Here is a 15,435-nt window from a genome sequence, read left to right on the forward strand (position 1 = left end):
ATGAACACTCAAAACATTGAAATTTATCCATTTTATGGTACCTTTAGCCAAAATATAGATAAATGTGGAAGACTGTAATTTAAAGGTTTGTAAATGAACAGTACAGTAAACATCTGAATAAATTATGTCAGTATTTAACGATGGTGACTCTGTCATACTAGGAAATAAATCCTAGTGCTCCCGCCCGAGAAGAGTCTAACCATTGGTTCATTTAATTCATTTTGCAATCAAATGAAGTCGAAATTGCCCTTTCAAGGACTTTGTAATCCGCCAGACAAAAGATTCTACATTAGGGGGCAGGACTGACATGGAAAATGAATTTTAATCAGGTTTTTTATGTACTGTTCATCCCGGGAGATCTTTTTAATATTCACGCTCCAGTTAATATAAAACCCGGTATCCAAGACGAAATTGCTCTTTGTTGACACAAGCTGGCAGAAAATTCTAATAGGAGCTTAACTGTTAGCATATTCCGTTCACGAACGTGACTGAGAAATCAGGCAGCGCGCAAAAGACTAATGGTCACCGAAATCTAGTTTCCACGCCGTAAAGGAGCAGTTGATAAAAGCATGGCAGATATTTAAGCCTAAATGTGGATTGCAAAATGAGCTCGATTCTGCGAGGGAACACGCTGAAGGTAAGCAGTATTTAACTGTGTTTTGTTCCACAGTAGTTATCCCCAATGCGCGATCAGTGGCAACAAATTAATACTCTTCACTCTTATCACGTTGAGGTTATTTTCAAAAGTCAGTGCGAGATGCTTTTCAAATGATTTTGAACTTTTATTTTTGGAAGGAGGACTCTGCATCTGTAGATATGAAGAAGAGGATAAAAGAAATGAAAACGCGTGTCCTGAAGGTAATTTTCTCATCAATTATTCTTTAAAATGGCGTATGTTCTGACGCCTCACGCTTTAATTTTCTCCCTACACGTATGCCGGGCTGCTGCCCTTTCGATCGTTTCGTAATGTTACTTTTGCCGATAAACCTCAATTCAGTCGCAATTTTTTTTGAACCGATGAACGCGAACCGTCGCTTTAGTTCACATAGTAATTTCGTTTCTCTAAAATTTTTCATGTAGTGTTAATTTTTGACAGGTATAGACCATAGTTATAATTCTGATAGCATTACTCATGAACAATTCCTGACGTCTGGATAATTGCCAGACGGCTAAATACAACTTGTCCTAGTTGTCTTGCAAACAGTGCGAGCGGGACGCTTAGGGAAGATCTGAAATTTTTAAATCGGTAATGAAGAAGCGGCAGCTTTATAGGGATGTTATGAAAAACTAAAGGATATGATAGATAAAACTGTAAGCTTTTAAGCTTGTAAGCTAAGATAAACTTAAAAGCTCAAGCATACACTAGACGTTTCCAGACAGGTTTAATCACAGACTAAATTGGTCGGAGAAAAAGCAGTCGAGAAGAATCAAGCGCATAACATAAGGACTAGGAAATTATAAAATATTTCACATTTTACGAGTAAATATCAGCTGTTGCCCGATTGCGATGACAAAGACACCTATTATAAGTAGTCTGGACATTATTTTCTGAAGAACGAAGGACATTTGACGTTTCATCATATATTGCTCTAAAATAGTGTCATTTGCATCGGCAAATCCATCTTTTAACCCAGACCTCGCATACCGCGGGATTCTTTACAACCTTTTAGGCAAAACACTTTAAACGGTCATATTTTTAATGTCTCTATAAATAATCTCGGAAATTTTAGTCGTTATATCATCGCGAATGAAGCCAAGCAGTATTGATAGTTCTAATGACGTCAGAAATCAGTTGATATCGAAGTTATTTACTTATCCACAAAACACACGTCAGTGAACATAAGTTTTAGTAAGTTTTTTCTTGTTATTAATAATTTTTGTCTGATAATTTTGTTCATCTCCCGATGCGTGCTCTGATGCGTTTAATTGTCGCAGCAATCGTTTCAAATAAGACGACTGACTGAACCTCCTGTTTCATACTTTTCCAAGGATGTAATTGGTTTCTACGATTAAATAAATTTGATCAACGCGAGTCACACAAAAGAGCCAGACCGTCTTTCAATGTAGAGCTGCCAAATCCGTAAGATCAAAGCTCTTGCATCCTGTTTATTCTCAAATCAGAACAGCTGTGACAGGACGAACGAAACAGGACCGCCATGAGCACATGGCTATGAAAAGGTCTGACCATTTACTAGCCTGCGAGAAATAGTAATCTTCTTCAACTCTGCCATATTAAAGATCCCTGGTGTTATTCCAGTCACTGATACGTGCGCTTGTGCGGTAGCGCATACAGCAATGACTGAACAACAAGATACTAGTTGTTTAGAACAGTGTGTAGAGTCACACAAAAACCGGGGCAGAGGTTAAAGCCCATCAATTTACACGACGTTTAACCGTAGACAACGACCGCCAAGCGGCTATCAGTGAATCTTTATGCACGGACAAATTATAGCTTTGATCAAAGTAGAATACTTAAATATGTCTCCGCTTTTTACGCTAATTTATTTTATTTCATTTCTTCAGATGTTTGATTTGTTTGACAAAATAATCGAGTTCAATCACAATCCAACCAGCGAATCTGCCAAAAGAAAACTTGATTTGGTAAGAGCTTTGTTTTCGAGTTCCACTTAGAAGTACTTGGTTACTTGCGTACTTTCACAAATGATGAGCATCAAAATAAAATCAGAGAACATGATAGCTGGGTAGCTAATGGTGGAAATTGTCGTCAGTTTATGCCTCATCTCCCTTATCCGTCATATGCAAAAAACTTTGCCATTAGGCTGCGTTGCCTGAGCTATGTTTAATTTACTGAGCAAAGAACAAACAACAATTAGACTAGAGGCAATAAACCCATAGCCGCCTTTATTTAAACAATTTTGGCCCAATAAAGGTGAGGGCACTGAAAACGCGATAATAACTTCGTGGAAGTACATTTATTAGAGTGGCTGGGACAAGGCGAGGAGGCGGGGCAAAACGTCAACAATATGAAAGCGACTGTTGGAGCGTTTTCCATTTGTCAACAAACACCGAAAATTCAGGTTGGAAATTCAAATGGTACAGCTCATTCCACCGGTTAGTTTCCGAAAAAGATGGAAATCCTCAGACGTATTCCTCTTTTCCCGTTTCATCCGAAATGACCGGAAAATTCCTGTACCATTTGTTACTCGACCCGGTTTACTTCGGCCTCTTTTCCCGCCTTTCGCCACTGCAGATGCAGTCGCCATTTTTATTTGTTATTGTGTTCTTCCAGCCGCGAGAGACTCGGGCCTGGCGAAATGCCACACCTGGAAAATCCTGTACCATCACGAGCGTTCCATTCCAACCGGATTTTCCGTGGAAATGGTGCACGCCCTTAGTTTCAGTGCTTTTCGATCACGTGATTAGTATTAAGATCCAAGAGTATTCCCTGCAATTATATTGAGCGTTTTCACTCACGTGACCAGCAACCATATTGGATTACTAGAACAAAAGAAAGTTTTTGCATAAAATTAGTTTGGTACACCATCATGGCCGCCATTTCTTTGTTTTGGAACACCAACATGGCCGCCGTGACGTCATGCGAAAACGCTCTATTGACTCCTCCATTAAGTTCTAGTACTCCTCATATCATTCGCCTACTAACTAACCGGAAGATGAAGGCATAAGAATTCTATTTGCAAGCAAAAATTTCCTTTAACGTTAGTTGCAGAAACATTTAAGGTATTGCAGCAAAAAAGTAGGTCCGCCCGCCTAACGAGTAGGTAGCCAAGAACTAGCCCGGAATCAGAATGATTGTGCTCCATCCTTAACAATTGAACTTTGTTTTCAGGAAATAGAGAGACTTAAAGCGCTGCAGCAACAAATTGAGGTCAGAAACTGACTGAGGTCATCTTGACGCTTTTATCAGGGCTGGTTTTCATTAACGACAAAAGGGCAAGCATAACTGAGAAACACGCAAAAACTCGATAGCGTCTCTACTTAGTGTCTTTTAAAAAATGAAAGTCAGAAATTCAGAAATTTGGAGGCAAATGAAAGGCTATACGTACACGTAACTGAAGAGAGAGAGAAGCACAGATAGTGGATTTTACCTTTCGACACATTCATCCGAAAAATTGGTTTTTGCCCTTGTTTGGACAAAAGACACAAATTAACGACAAGTATGCATCTTACTTGTGCTTATGCTTAAGTCGCTAGGGAAAATTAGCCTTTTAAAGAGGTGTTAAAATATGCAATTTGTCACGTGGAAATTATGCTATCTTCTTTTAACCTTTTGTTGGTTAAATTTAACGTTTACTGTTCGTTACAGAAAGAGCCAGAGAAATTGGACCTATTTGACGACATAGCAAATATCAAAGATGCTGAAGAATACGGTACAGCAAACATTTCAACGAGCTATTTTGACATCAATGACTTTCCGAAATGTAAATTCATATTCATTTCAACTGATATTTTTGAGTATGTTTTCATATCTGGTTGGGGAATTTCTGTTGCTTTTTTGTTTGTTTCTTTTTATTTGTAATTTCAGATAAGTTTTACGTGCAATACATCAATAATGCTTCACGAGATTTGGAGGAATTACGAAATAGCATAGTGCAACATATTCAGGTTTGTAAAGACGGATAGCGGGAGAAGGGCGTTTTGTAGTTTTCAGTTTTTCCACTCATCAGTATCATGTTTGTTGTCTAGGATAAAACAAAAGCTGAGCAATTTCTTTCAAAAGAAAACATGAAACTCAAACGTAAGTATTTCATCTTTTACCGTAAGTTATAACTATGTTTTGTGAGGTTATCATTTTAAGTGAAGAAAAACTTTGCTTTCGTACCCCTGTGCCGTTAATTCTGGTTTTCACTGGCGGTGCAAGCACAAGCGCAAGCAGAAACGAAAGCAAAAGAGCGCTTATTCCACCCTGAAAACGGGTCTTGCGTTCGCTTGCGTTATGTGAAGATGGGACGTAATTATAACGCAAGATGTGATGTTCGTCCAAGACCCGCTCCACATTCCAATCGAGAGAACATCGGACTAGGGAATCTTCGCTCTGACGAAGGGCTAACGCTCGAAACGTCAGCTTTTAGAATCTCTGTACGGTGGCCAATTTACATTATCAACTCCGTTGATAAAACCAAATTTTTGTATACTACTGCCCCACCGACGCAACACCACAGTTTCTTTAGAAACTACCCCCTTCATTCTTCTTGCATTATATGGTTCGTTTTTACCAATCTCGACCCCAGATCTTTTTTTTTTTGCGCATGACTGTGGGAGAAACACGCAGACATAGGATCCGAAACTCTGGTGACGAAAATGCGTTTTCACTTGACACGAATCTCTTGTGCTTGCGTCGCTAATGAAAAACAGACTTTAGGGACGATGCTCATCAAATGTAAAGAGAACAGATATTTTTTCAAGATGAAAACAATATGCTTTTTAACGCGACCTTTTTTTTTGGCAATTTACATATCTACAAAAATGTAGATGATTTGCAAGACGAGCAAGCAGAGTCTATGCACCAACGACAAAGGTAAGTATAGCTTAGGTTAACCAGTAGGTCCAGTGATACATAAGAAACGTTGTCCAATTCAGAGGGCCTCACTTGAGAAATCGGGTGTATGCCCTCCTAATTGGGCACGCTACAAATCAAATCAAATGTCGGTTTTTGACGAGAAGGTAAAATCGGAGTACCAGGTGGGAAACATATCGGAAAAGATAAGTCAACCGATAAACTACACCCATGTATAAAACCGATTCCGGGATTCGACCAGGGCCACATTGGTGGCAGGCAAGTGCTTTTATATCTGCGCACCCAAACGCAATACGAAAATTATTGTAACATGCGAATTAAAGGTGACGACCACCAGAAGGCAAACGATCTGGTCTAAAAATGACTTCTGTCAAACACAGTATTTCTTAAAATACATGGCCACTTCGCAATCGCAACTGCGCTATACCATCGCCATTTCTCGCAAGTGGTATTCATCGATGTGACAACAGGTGACGTGATTAGTTTCAGCAAACTGTGAGTCTAAAGCCGCTGACCCACGGTTCAACACCCTGCAACATTTGTTGCTCAACAAATGTTGAACCATGTTGCACAGACGTGTTGAACGGAATAGAGCTGATCTCTACTTTCGTTCAACATCGTTCAACAACGTTCAGCGTGTTGAATGGCATATTTCAACATTCAACATGACACGACACACTGTTCAACATCTGTTGAACAACAGCTGCAACATTTGTTGATCAACAAATGTTGAACCGTGTATGGCAACGATATTCTCGACTTTCATATTACGTCGAAGCGGCCATGTTTGTCCTCATTTAATGGTTCAGAGTGTGCTCTACTCTAATGCGAACGTTTTCCTTCGTTTGTTTCTGTGTAAAAAACACAATTACTGATCACTTCAATGAAAACGAGCAATATTAGAATCAAAGATTAGAATCTAAGATTGCTTTTGTCTTAATTTCCAAGACACGAGTATGCTGTAGCGGAGAAGAACACAGTTCTAGCGACCTGTAGAAAGCTGGAGGAACAACTGGAGGAACGAGGGAAACAAATTCAGCAGTAAGTTACAAGCGTCGGTTCAGTCAACTTCGGAACAATGGCAATTGCCAAAATGCTTGCACTTATCAGGACAATTTCAGCAACTGTCTGTTATAGAGCGTTTTCACATGACGTCACGGCGGCCATGTTGGTGTTCCAAAAGAAAGGAATGGCGGCCATGATGGTGTATAAAACTAATCCTCTGGGATTTGACTCTATTTTTACGCAAATACTGTCTTTTGTTTCAGTAATCCAATATGGCTGCTGGTCACGTGAGTGAAAACGGTCTATAAGCACGTGAAAAACTTCGGGCGGCTTCGACGGGATTCGAACCAATGACCTCTCCAACGCCAGTGCAATGCTCTACCAACTGAGCTGTGAAGCAAGCCACAAAGTTGGGAGCAGGTCAATTTGTTGGGCTCATGTGTTCCTGTGAAAGGACTAGCGATGGTGTCTAAAAGAGACAATTGCTCAAATTTTCCTGATAAGTGCGAGCGTCTCTCGTCTATAGCCCAAATAAACATCTCTTCTCATACAACATGCTTTTTGGTTTTCGTTATAAATGAAAGAAAAGGAGACGGGAACGCCGGACAGTGAGATACTGAGAGACGTTGAAACTCATCCTACACATAACAGTAACCTTGAGGCTCGTTAAACGGTTTCATGTTCACTTCAAGATGCCTTCAAAAGTTCGCTGAACAAAATGTTGGGAGCGTCACAGTTGGACAAGTTGTTCACCATTGTTGAAAGAGCGTAAAATGTTAAATGATACAAATCTTATCGAAATAAGTTTTGAATCAAATTAATAATGATCTAATTGGATGCAGCACTCATGCATGCTCATCATCACCATGACCGAGAAAATTCTTGGTTCCACTCAATCAAAATGTTGCTTCCATTTTTGGAGCCCTTCTGAACGACCAACTTCAACTTTTGTTCAACCATTGAATCCGTTTAAACGGGCTTTTAAATATGCTCATTACACTTGTCGGTGTCTTGACTAGTGAAAACACAAAACACGAAATAGAGGCAAATAAGCATCTGTCTGAAAAAGCGCTAACGGATCACCCTTTTCAGTTATAGCATGCGTTAGAGATGTACAGGGGCACCCAACGGAGGTATTCCGCAAAATGTGTGTTCCGCAGGTGTGTATCTGCTGTCTGAAGAGGCATTGGAAAGTTGCTGGGAAAAAGATGTTTGTTGTGCTGGCAAATTGTTTTCAATCTGCTCGCGCTTTCGCCTCTCCTGGGAGAAATATTTTTGTTTTGAGGGCTATTTGTAGTCCGCTTCTGCCCCTCCCCTCCCCTACTGAAGGGTAAATACGAGGTCTGTTGCTTTCATGCTTGCTGGCTGGGAACCTTCCACCCGGCCCTGCTGGCAAGAGGAATTTTGGCTCTTTTTCTGCTGGGAGTGCGAAACAGATAACAATTTTCCAGAAGGTGGAGAAATTGCTCCAAAATGGCTAATTTTTGGTTTATTTTATGGCAACGATATGTTTTGATGAATTTCGAAAAAAATGGCTCATTGGGTGCCTTGGATGTAGTCGACATTTATATGGATAACTAACAAGAGTCGTTAATGTCAATGACAGTTAAACATTGTTCTCATTTAATGCTTCTAGGCTTCAAAGAGAAGGCACTATTAGTTTATGGCAAAGAGAAAAGGCCAAATTAATAAAAGAAATCAAATCAAGGTAAGCACAACACTCTGGCTCAGAGCTGGGGTTTGAGTTTAAACATTTCCTTATTTGGATGTAACGTAGCTCGCGCATTTTCCCGCGCGTGCAGCTTCGATCATATTTTTGTCCATATTTGGGCATAAAATTGGTTCCTGAAACCCCCAACTTTGTTCCAAGGAAAAGAGTTACGTGCTTCTGCGTCTTCGTAATAGAGAGCAATTTGGCATAGCGTTTACGGCAAATGTCACACTGAAATTTGAGTCTACATCTACATGTTCTATTCGTAAGACGGAGGCTACGGTTTACAGTCCTTATCCGAAAAGACTTGAACGTCAAACCATTTGCAGATGAACATTACAAAGGCGGCATATTCTCCTCAGTTATGTTTATCCGGCCGGGGTTTACCCAAAATCAAAGAAATATGTTTGATTTTAGCTCACTTTTGTGCTGTTACCTGCAAATCGCGAGAAACTTCTTCAAAGACAAAGACAAAATAAATGCTTTTATGACGATCGCCAGTCTACAAAGACTAAAAAATGATCTTGACTTTTTTGATCCAGTTAGTGCAGAAGCACATAACCTTGAAGCGTGTAACTTACAACTCTTTTCCTTGGAACAAAGCTAGAGAGGTTTTACGACACCAATTTTATGCCCAAATGTGGATGGCAGCTGCACGCGCGGGAAAATGCACGAGCTTCGTTACATACAAATAAGGAAGTTTTTAAACTCAAAAAAACCCCAGCTCTGAACCAGAATTAAACGCTTCAACGTCATGAGTTTCTGGTTAGTGATAGAGGCCCTATTCGTGGCTTGCATCCACGCATAGTTAATGCATGGAGATGGTTATGAAACTGGACAAGTTCCTTTGTTTCATGTTTTTGTCCGTATTTTTGGCCTTGACCCTGCACAAAACACATCTTTTTTCGAGAAGATAACCAATCAAATCCTTCGATTAAATTATGCGCAACTAATCTGCGAACCCGTGCAGAGCAAAAACAAAAGATTGTGCAGGGTCACGGTCAATTCAACCAACATCGATTGCAACATTGTTTTCGCTTTTGAAAGTTCTAAGGTTTCATAACCAGTCCCTCGATTAACTATGATCCACGTGATGAGACGACCGTGTTGGTGTACTTAACAAATAGATTCCATGTTGCCGTGCGTCTGTTCAGTAATAGATCACAGATGACGTCAAAATGTCGTAAGAACAAAAAAGTGGCACACGAGGCAATAGCCGAGTGTGTCCCTGATGTTCTTACCACATTTTGACGTCCTCTGTGATCTATTACTGAACAGACCCACGGCAACATGGAATCTATTTGTTTTATATAACAAAGAATTATTCGCATAAAAGCTGATGGTGACGTCAATCGTGTGTCTGTCCTCTAATAGATCATAGGCAAGAACCAAGGCTGTTGCCTAACAGGAGCCCGGTAGCCTGGGACTCCCAACGAATAGCTCTGGGCTCCTTAATGTTTCACAGCAACACCTTTCACTTCATATGTTGGGCTCCTAAGTTCTCAGCGTTTAGCTCTGAGGGCCCCTTTAAAATTTTCTTAGGCAGCAGCCTTGAGAACCATTCAAAATCCGTGAATAACTTGGGTTATTATATAAAAAACAATAGGAAATGGCCCCACAAGTTTTGCACAATAATAGAGTCAAATTCCCAGAAGACATTTTACTGCATTCTGTACACCAACACGGCCGCCGTGACGTCACATGCAAACCATCAATACGCCTAGCCTGGGCACGTGATAAAAGATATAGAGGATTCCCGGATGACAGGAATGCCCCAACTGCAACATGCGAAATAACTAACCAAGCATGTCACACTCAGCATGAATCACTTTATTTCCTGTGGGAAATAAATTTCATGTATGACAAGCAAGCCTGTCGTTTACCGTTTAATTTCACGTAAACGCGATACTAAATCTCTCTAATATTCTTCATCTGACGTTTTTTTACTTGATTTAGAGAAGAGAGACTTGCAAAGGAACTTGAACAAACAAAAGCTCAGCTAGAGGAGATGAAATCCAGACTAAATCAACGAATAATGGTGGGACAGAAAGTTAAAACTTATTTTTTGAGCCTGTTTAGTAGCCACAAGACTCTCAGTGATGTTTAATATTCATAGAAAGATTCATCGTTGTTTGAAAAATCGCTTCATTTCAAGCTTCGGTGATTGAGGACACAATCATCAATCAATCGATCCCCCTCACCCGTCATTAGCCTGGATAAATGTTGTGTGTAAGGATGTCTGAATGGTGTGTATCCTTAACCTTCCAATCATTCAGAGAAATAACGATTTTAATGCTTTTGTTTCTCTCTGGCAGGAGTTGATGGATCAAGTTAAATGTCTAAAATTAGAAAAAGACATCAAAAATGGGACGATCAGATCACACGGGGGAGGTAAAGCCCTTCTTTTTGTTGAATGTTTCATGTGATTAAGAATCATGCACTCGTTTGAAACACACCGCATCCCTCATTCAATTGATGGTGTTATTTTTAGCTGGCAACATCCCTACAAGTGAGATGGAAAAAATTAAGCAAAAGTTATTCCTCAAAGATCGGGTGAGTATCTCGTCCTCTATGAAATCAGCACAGATATTCAAGATGGATCTTGAAATAAAATACCACGTTCTTTTGAGGCGGTGTCGTTAACGGGAGCGGGGTGGCGGGGGGGGAGGGGGGGTCATTCAGCTTGACAGACAGACATACGGCCAGGCCGGCAGGCAGGAGGGAGTCAGTTGAGTGAAAGAAGTGAGGAAACAAAGGCGGACAGTGCAAACGGCAGAACGGATTAAGATAGGCCAAGATAGCGGGTTTGAAATTCCTGAAGAACGTTTCCGATTTCTCCAGTTTTCCGTAATATCTTCATCTCACAAATTGTCACTCTCTTTATTCAAGCTGCTAGTTGTAGCGGAAGGAGAGATACAAAAGCAACAAAAATATTATGTTGGCTTTATAAGCGGACTTTGCAGAGACTTCCGGTAAGCCTCACGAACTACATTTAATTGTTTATCCCTTTCATTACGTTACTGAAATAAATGTATATATTTGAGGTGCAGTTATAAATGAAATGGAAAAGTGACCGTTGCATTTATCTCAACAATTTAATCAATTATCTCTTGCAGACATTGAAAAATTCCGGTGTCTTCAACGGGATTTGCACCCACGACCGCTGCGGTGCTCTGCCCACGGAGCTATAAAGCCACTCAATGTTAATTTGTGGGGCTCATGTGTTCCCGTGGTACATCCGTACCTAGAAGAAAAACCAAAAGAAAAAAGAAGTTAAAAATACAAACATGACAAAAGAAGAATAATTAATGAATGCCAATGATCGACGAAACAATCTTACCTCAATATGCCATTCATCATTATAATGATTGTGTGTTCTGCGACTGATCCGTATTTTGCTCCACAAATACCTTAGTTTATTTTGAGTTACGAAAATAACGATGCACTGTCAAGGTCAAAAGAGATTGGGTTCGAGTTGACTCCATTTTGTAGTAAGCAGCCGGTAAAATGAACCACTACATTGCGTACAAAAACAGCAGAAGACACAGATATTTAAGCTGTTAAGTGAAAATCGTGAAGTTTCATATCGCGTTCAGTATTTAAGAATATCTATCATTTATTTCGCAGGATAATGTTGGAGCGACAACAATTAACTGTAAAAGACTACAATAAGGATCAGAAGGCTTATGCATCCATGTTGAATAAAATGTACGTTGCAGCGAAAGAAGGTAAGGACATTGCCCGCTTACAGTCACGGGAGGAAGGCATAAAAATTAAGGATGTTTTATGGGTGATGTACGAAGAAAAAATTTTTTAAATCGCTCCAACTTCTTTCCACAGGAACATTGACAGAATTTCGAGCGACTTTACCATCTCATTATCTTGGAATTAACGAGGTACGCCCAACATATCATTCTGCAAAAAAACTGAGATAGCTTACATGAGTTAGAACTGAAACCCAAGACCGTTGAGCGTTTGATACGGGTGAGCTAAGCAAACCCTCCCCTAAAATAGCTGCCCTTAAATGGCCTACTTATGTAATGAATAAAACTTCGTTGCTGTTCTGAATGGAAGGGAGCGAAAGAGAAAACCTGTTGATTATTTGGAACAAATTTTCATTCCATTTGTTTGACACCAGAATGATGACACAGTTAATGATACCGATTCCCAAAATAAACTCATTATGTCGCGTCTTGAATGTCTCACATTCTCTCAAGGATCTTAGTGGACATCCGCTGGGTAAGAAACTATCAAGACCATTTCAAGATTTGGAATCGTACTTACAGGAAGTAGAAGACTCCGAATATAGGTAAAAGTAATAGTTTTCTCTCTGTATACTCAATCACTTTGGAGATGGACTGAAAATTTAGGAATAAGGGCTTTGGAGAACATTGGATATATACCGGCAAGTCCAGTTGCTCTAAATCTCCTTGGAACAAAGATTATTTTCTGAATCACATTACGTCATGCTAATAGAAAAGGTACTTGGTGGGCGTTGGTGTCTTTATTAGGGAGTTTAAAAAACGACGACGGCTACGGCAACCCCACAAAACAATAATATCATTGGTTAAAACAAGAAAAATAATCGTACTGCACGTGCGGCATGCATTTTATATTGGGAAGTGTTTATGCCGTACTCTGCAGACAGCAACGTGAAATCACTAAATTTGAGGTTTCGACGACAGCGTGAGTATGGCAACAGAGAATCTTTCATTCTCTATTTTTACCCTGAAACCGCTCGTACTAATTTATTTTTTACTTCCCCAACACTGTGCGACGTGAACGACATGGCATAATCGTGAAGGCCTTACGATAGAGCAAAGTTCTGTTTTGAGGTTACGTTTTCGTGGACACTGCCGTAGTAGATCTTAAAGTCCCTATTATCGAGGTAGGTGGCCGTGACTCCCTGTCTTCTTAACGACAATCCCACTTTCTCCCAAGTTTTGTTGCGAAACTGAGATCCGTGATAAGTGCTCGACACATTAGCGACAGCGACGGTCTAAAAAGGGCGCTCTGGCTTTTAAATCTGAATGTTAAGTTTTTTTTTTGTTCCGTTTATGTTACAGAGTTGACATCAATCATCCATTATTGACAGGCTGGAGGGAAGGTCGCACACCAAGTGCTAGCGTAAGAGCAAGGAAATTTTCAAAATCCAAATCATCTAAAGGTAATTACAATAACTTCCATTCATTTACGTTATCTTGCTAAGTCGAGAAATTCAAATCAGAGTTAGCCGGGTAATCTCAAGTTGCTGATTCTGTTGGCTTTTAAAAAGCCAACAGAATCAGCCGGTCAAGTTAAGCTACTCTCGGTCACAAATGTTGTAACACAGACGGCAATTTCCCCCCTCTTCCCCTTCAATGTTGATGTTTATGGGTTCGAGTCCAAAAACCAACCGGTAAACGCAACATTGAAGGGAGGGAGAAGGAGGGGTACTTTATTAATAGCTTTGATGCGCTTCACTTGCTGTTCTAGCGAAGTGTTACAACTATTTATGACCGAAGTTTGTTGCAAGGTTAGCTTTTAACCTGCTTTGAACAATTTCGGCTTAGCACCGGATGTTAAAAGGTGGGATAACCTTATCCGGTCACGTACCTCCAGTAGTGCAAGTAATTCGACGCAAGCCCAATTTTGATATCCAACACACAGTGCAAACATTTGCTACTTATTTCTAGCAATAGAGGGTTTTCACGTGACGTCACGGAGGCCATGTTGGTGACCCTAAACAAAAGAACGGGCGGCCATGTTGGTGTCCCCAACCTATCCCCCGGGAATTGAGTGCTATTGTCATGCAAACTCTTTCTTTTGCTTCGGTGGGAAAAACAAGGTTACTTATCACGTGAGTGAAAGGGTAAGCGTTGTTTTATGCCGCTTTTATCTCAGTTTCCTTGAGTACCGGAGTTTACCGGACACTTTGCGACGTTCGTTGTCTGTATTTCCGGAAGCGAGCCGAGTGATGTTGAAGTTGGGTTGAATAGCAAGGGAACACTTTGTGACGCCTATCAAAATCATTGTCCATCTTATTACGTGCATTACTGGACACATCTACTTGGAGTATATTTTATACTCTAGTGACTTATCTAGTGGATAAAGTTATCCAGACTTTGAACAACTTGATCCTGGTGAATACAGCTGCTTCAAATTTATATTCACGGCTTTTTTGACTGCACCTCAAACGCGCATGTTCAATACATTTTAGTGACTGGCGTCCATCCAAGGTTAGTTGACAAGAAGGTTGGTAAACCGCACCTAAGGGAGGCAATGGAACACTTTCCTGAATGGAGCGAGAAGGAGGTAATGGCTAAGAAATTAGAATAACAACAGGAACAAATCAGCAAGTGCTACAAAAGTAGTTCTGGTGTGACGGAGGTGTGACGGAAGTGAACCTTGAGCTACTGTAGGGTTTGACATGCAGCCCGGCCGGCGGTGTCAGGTCTTCAGGGGCCTCTATACTAACAAACACTACTTTAGAACTGATTGAACAGCTCAGTGACAGAAGACTTTCACGTTTTTAAACGTTGTTGTTGTGGATAATATCACCACCTTCATATCATCATAAATGATATATTTGTCTGCGTTTAATTACTCTTTTCGACATATTGTTTGAGTTCGTTCGTTTTAGAGCCATTTTGATTTGCCTCTTACTTAGATTCAAGACATGTTTGACCAGTTCAAAAGATTTGATACAAATGACGACTTCAATCTTGATACCCAAGAGGTAGGATGCTATTTAAAATAATTTCTGAATGCCAAAGAGTGGAAGAGACCTTCTCAACATAATACACTGAAAACATTTTTAGATGCACTGATTTTTGTATGATAGAAAGGGTCATTTGAGCAAGATCAGATGATAATTTTACCTTGAAACCTATATAGTGAAAAGACTATACTACTTTGTTTTATTTTTACTAGCTTTTAAGAGCTATTCCTGATACTCTTGGTAGAATGGCTACGACAGAGGAGATTAAGGTAGGATTCTGATGAGATGTGGCGTTACGGCACCTACATTTAGTCCTCTTCAGGTATTCCTGTCTTGACTAACCTTGATAAGATTCTTGCTGAGTACACCTCTCACCTTCGGGTCAGGATGGAACTAATACCACACCTCTAGGGATTAAGTCTGAAAACAATGGACACCCGTTAATATACATCAGGAACAATGGACCAGAGAACTCACTGGATGGTGAATGTGACCTATGTATTTTACGTGTCTGTAGCAATT

General features: G+C 40.2%; 1 protein-coding gene across 1 annotated transcript in view; it reads left to right on the top strand.

Annotated features, from left to right (window-relative positions):
• Positions 1-323: 323 nt before the first annotated feature.
• The window catches only part of LOC138028915 (progesterone-induced-blocking factor 1-like), a 16,662-nt gene continuing 1,550 nt past the window's right edge, over positions 324-15,435 (top strand). The window contains exons 1-21 of the mRNA XM_068876557.1: positions 324-637; positions 796-858; positions 2,524-2,601; positions 3,809-3,847; positions 4,286-4,349; positions 4,505-4,584; positions 4,666-4,717; positions 5,452-5,497; positions 6,446-6,538; positions 8,139-8,210; positions 10,170-10,251; positions 10,529-10,604; positions 10,705-10,766; positions 11,103-11,185; positions 11,841-11,941; positions 12,054-12,109; positions 12,431-12,522; positions 13,280-13,380; positions 14,413-14,507; positions 14,863-14,931; positions 15,126-15,182. Coding sequence (XP_068732658.1) covers positions 605-637; positions 796-858; positions 2,524-2,601; positions 3,809-3,847; positions 4,286-4,349; positions 4,505-4,584; positions 4,666-4,717; positions 5,452-5,497; positions 6,446-6,538; positions 8,139-8,210; positions 10,170-10,251; positions 10,529-10,604; positions 10,705-10,766; positions 11,103-11,185; positions 11,841-11,941; positions 12,054-12,109; positions 12,431-12,522; positions 13,280-13,380; positions 14,413-14,507; positions 14,863-14,931; positions 15,126-15,182 — 1,494 coding nt within the window. The 5' untranslated portion in view covers positions 324-604. The remainder of the gene's footprint in view (positions 638-795; positions 859-2,523; positions 2,602-3,808; positions 3,848-4,285; positions 4,350-4,504; positions 4,585-4,665; positions 4,718-5,451; positions 5,498-6,445; positions 6,539-8,138; positions 8,211-10,169; positions 10,252-10,528; positions 10,605-10,704; positions 10,767-11,102; positions 11,186-11,840; positions 11,942-12,053; positions 12,110-12,430; positions 12,523-13,279; positions 13,381-14,412; positions 14,508-14,862; positions 14,932-15,125; positions 15,183-15,435) is intronic.

Source organism: Montipora capricornis, chromosome 13 (assembly GCF_036669925.1).
Source record: "Montipora capricornis isolate CH-2021 chromosome 13, ASM3666992v2, whole genome shotgun sequence".
Lineage (NCBI taxonomy): Eukaryota > Metazoa > Cnidaria > Anthozoa > Scleractinia > Acroporidae > Montipora > Montipora capricornis.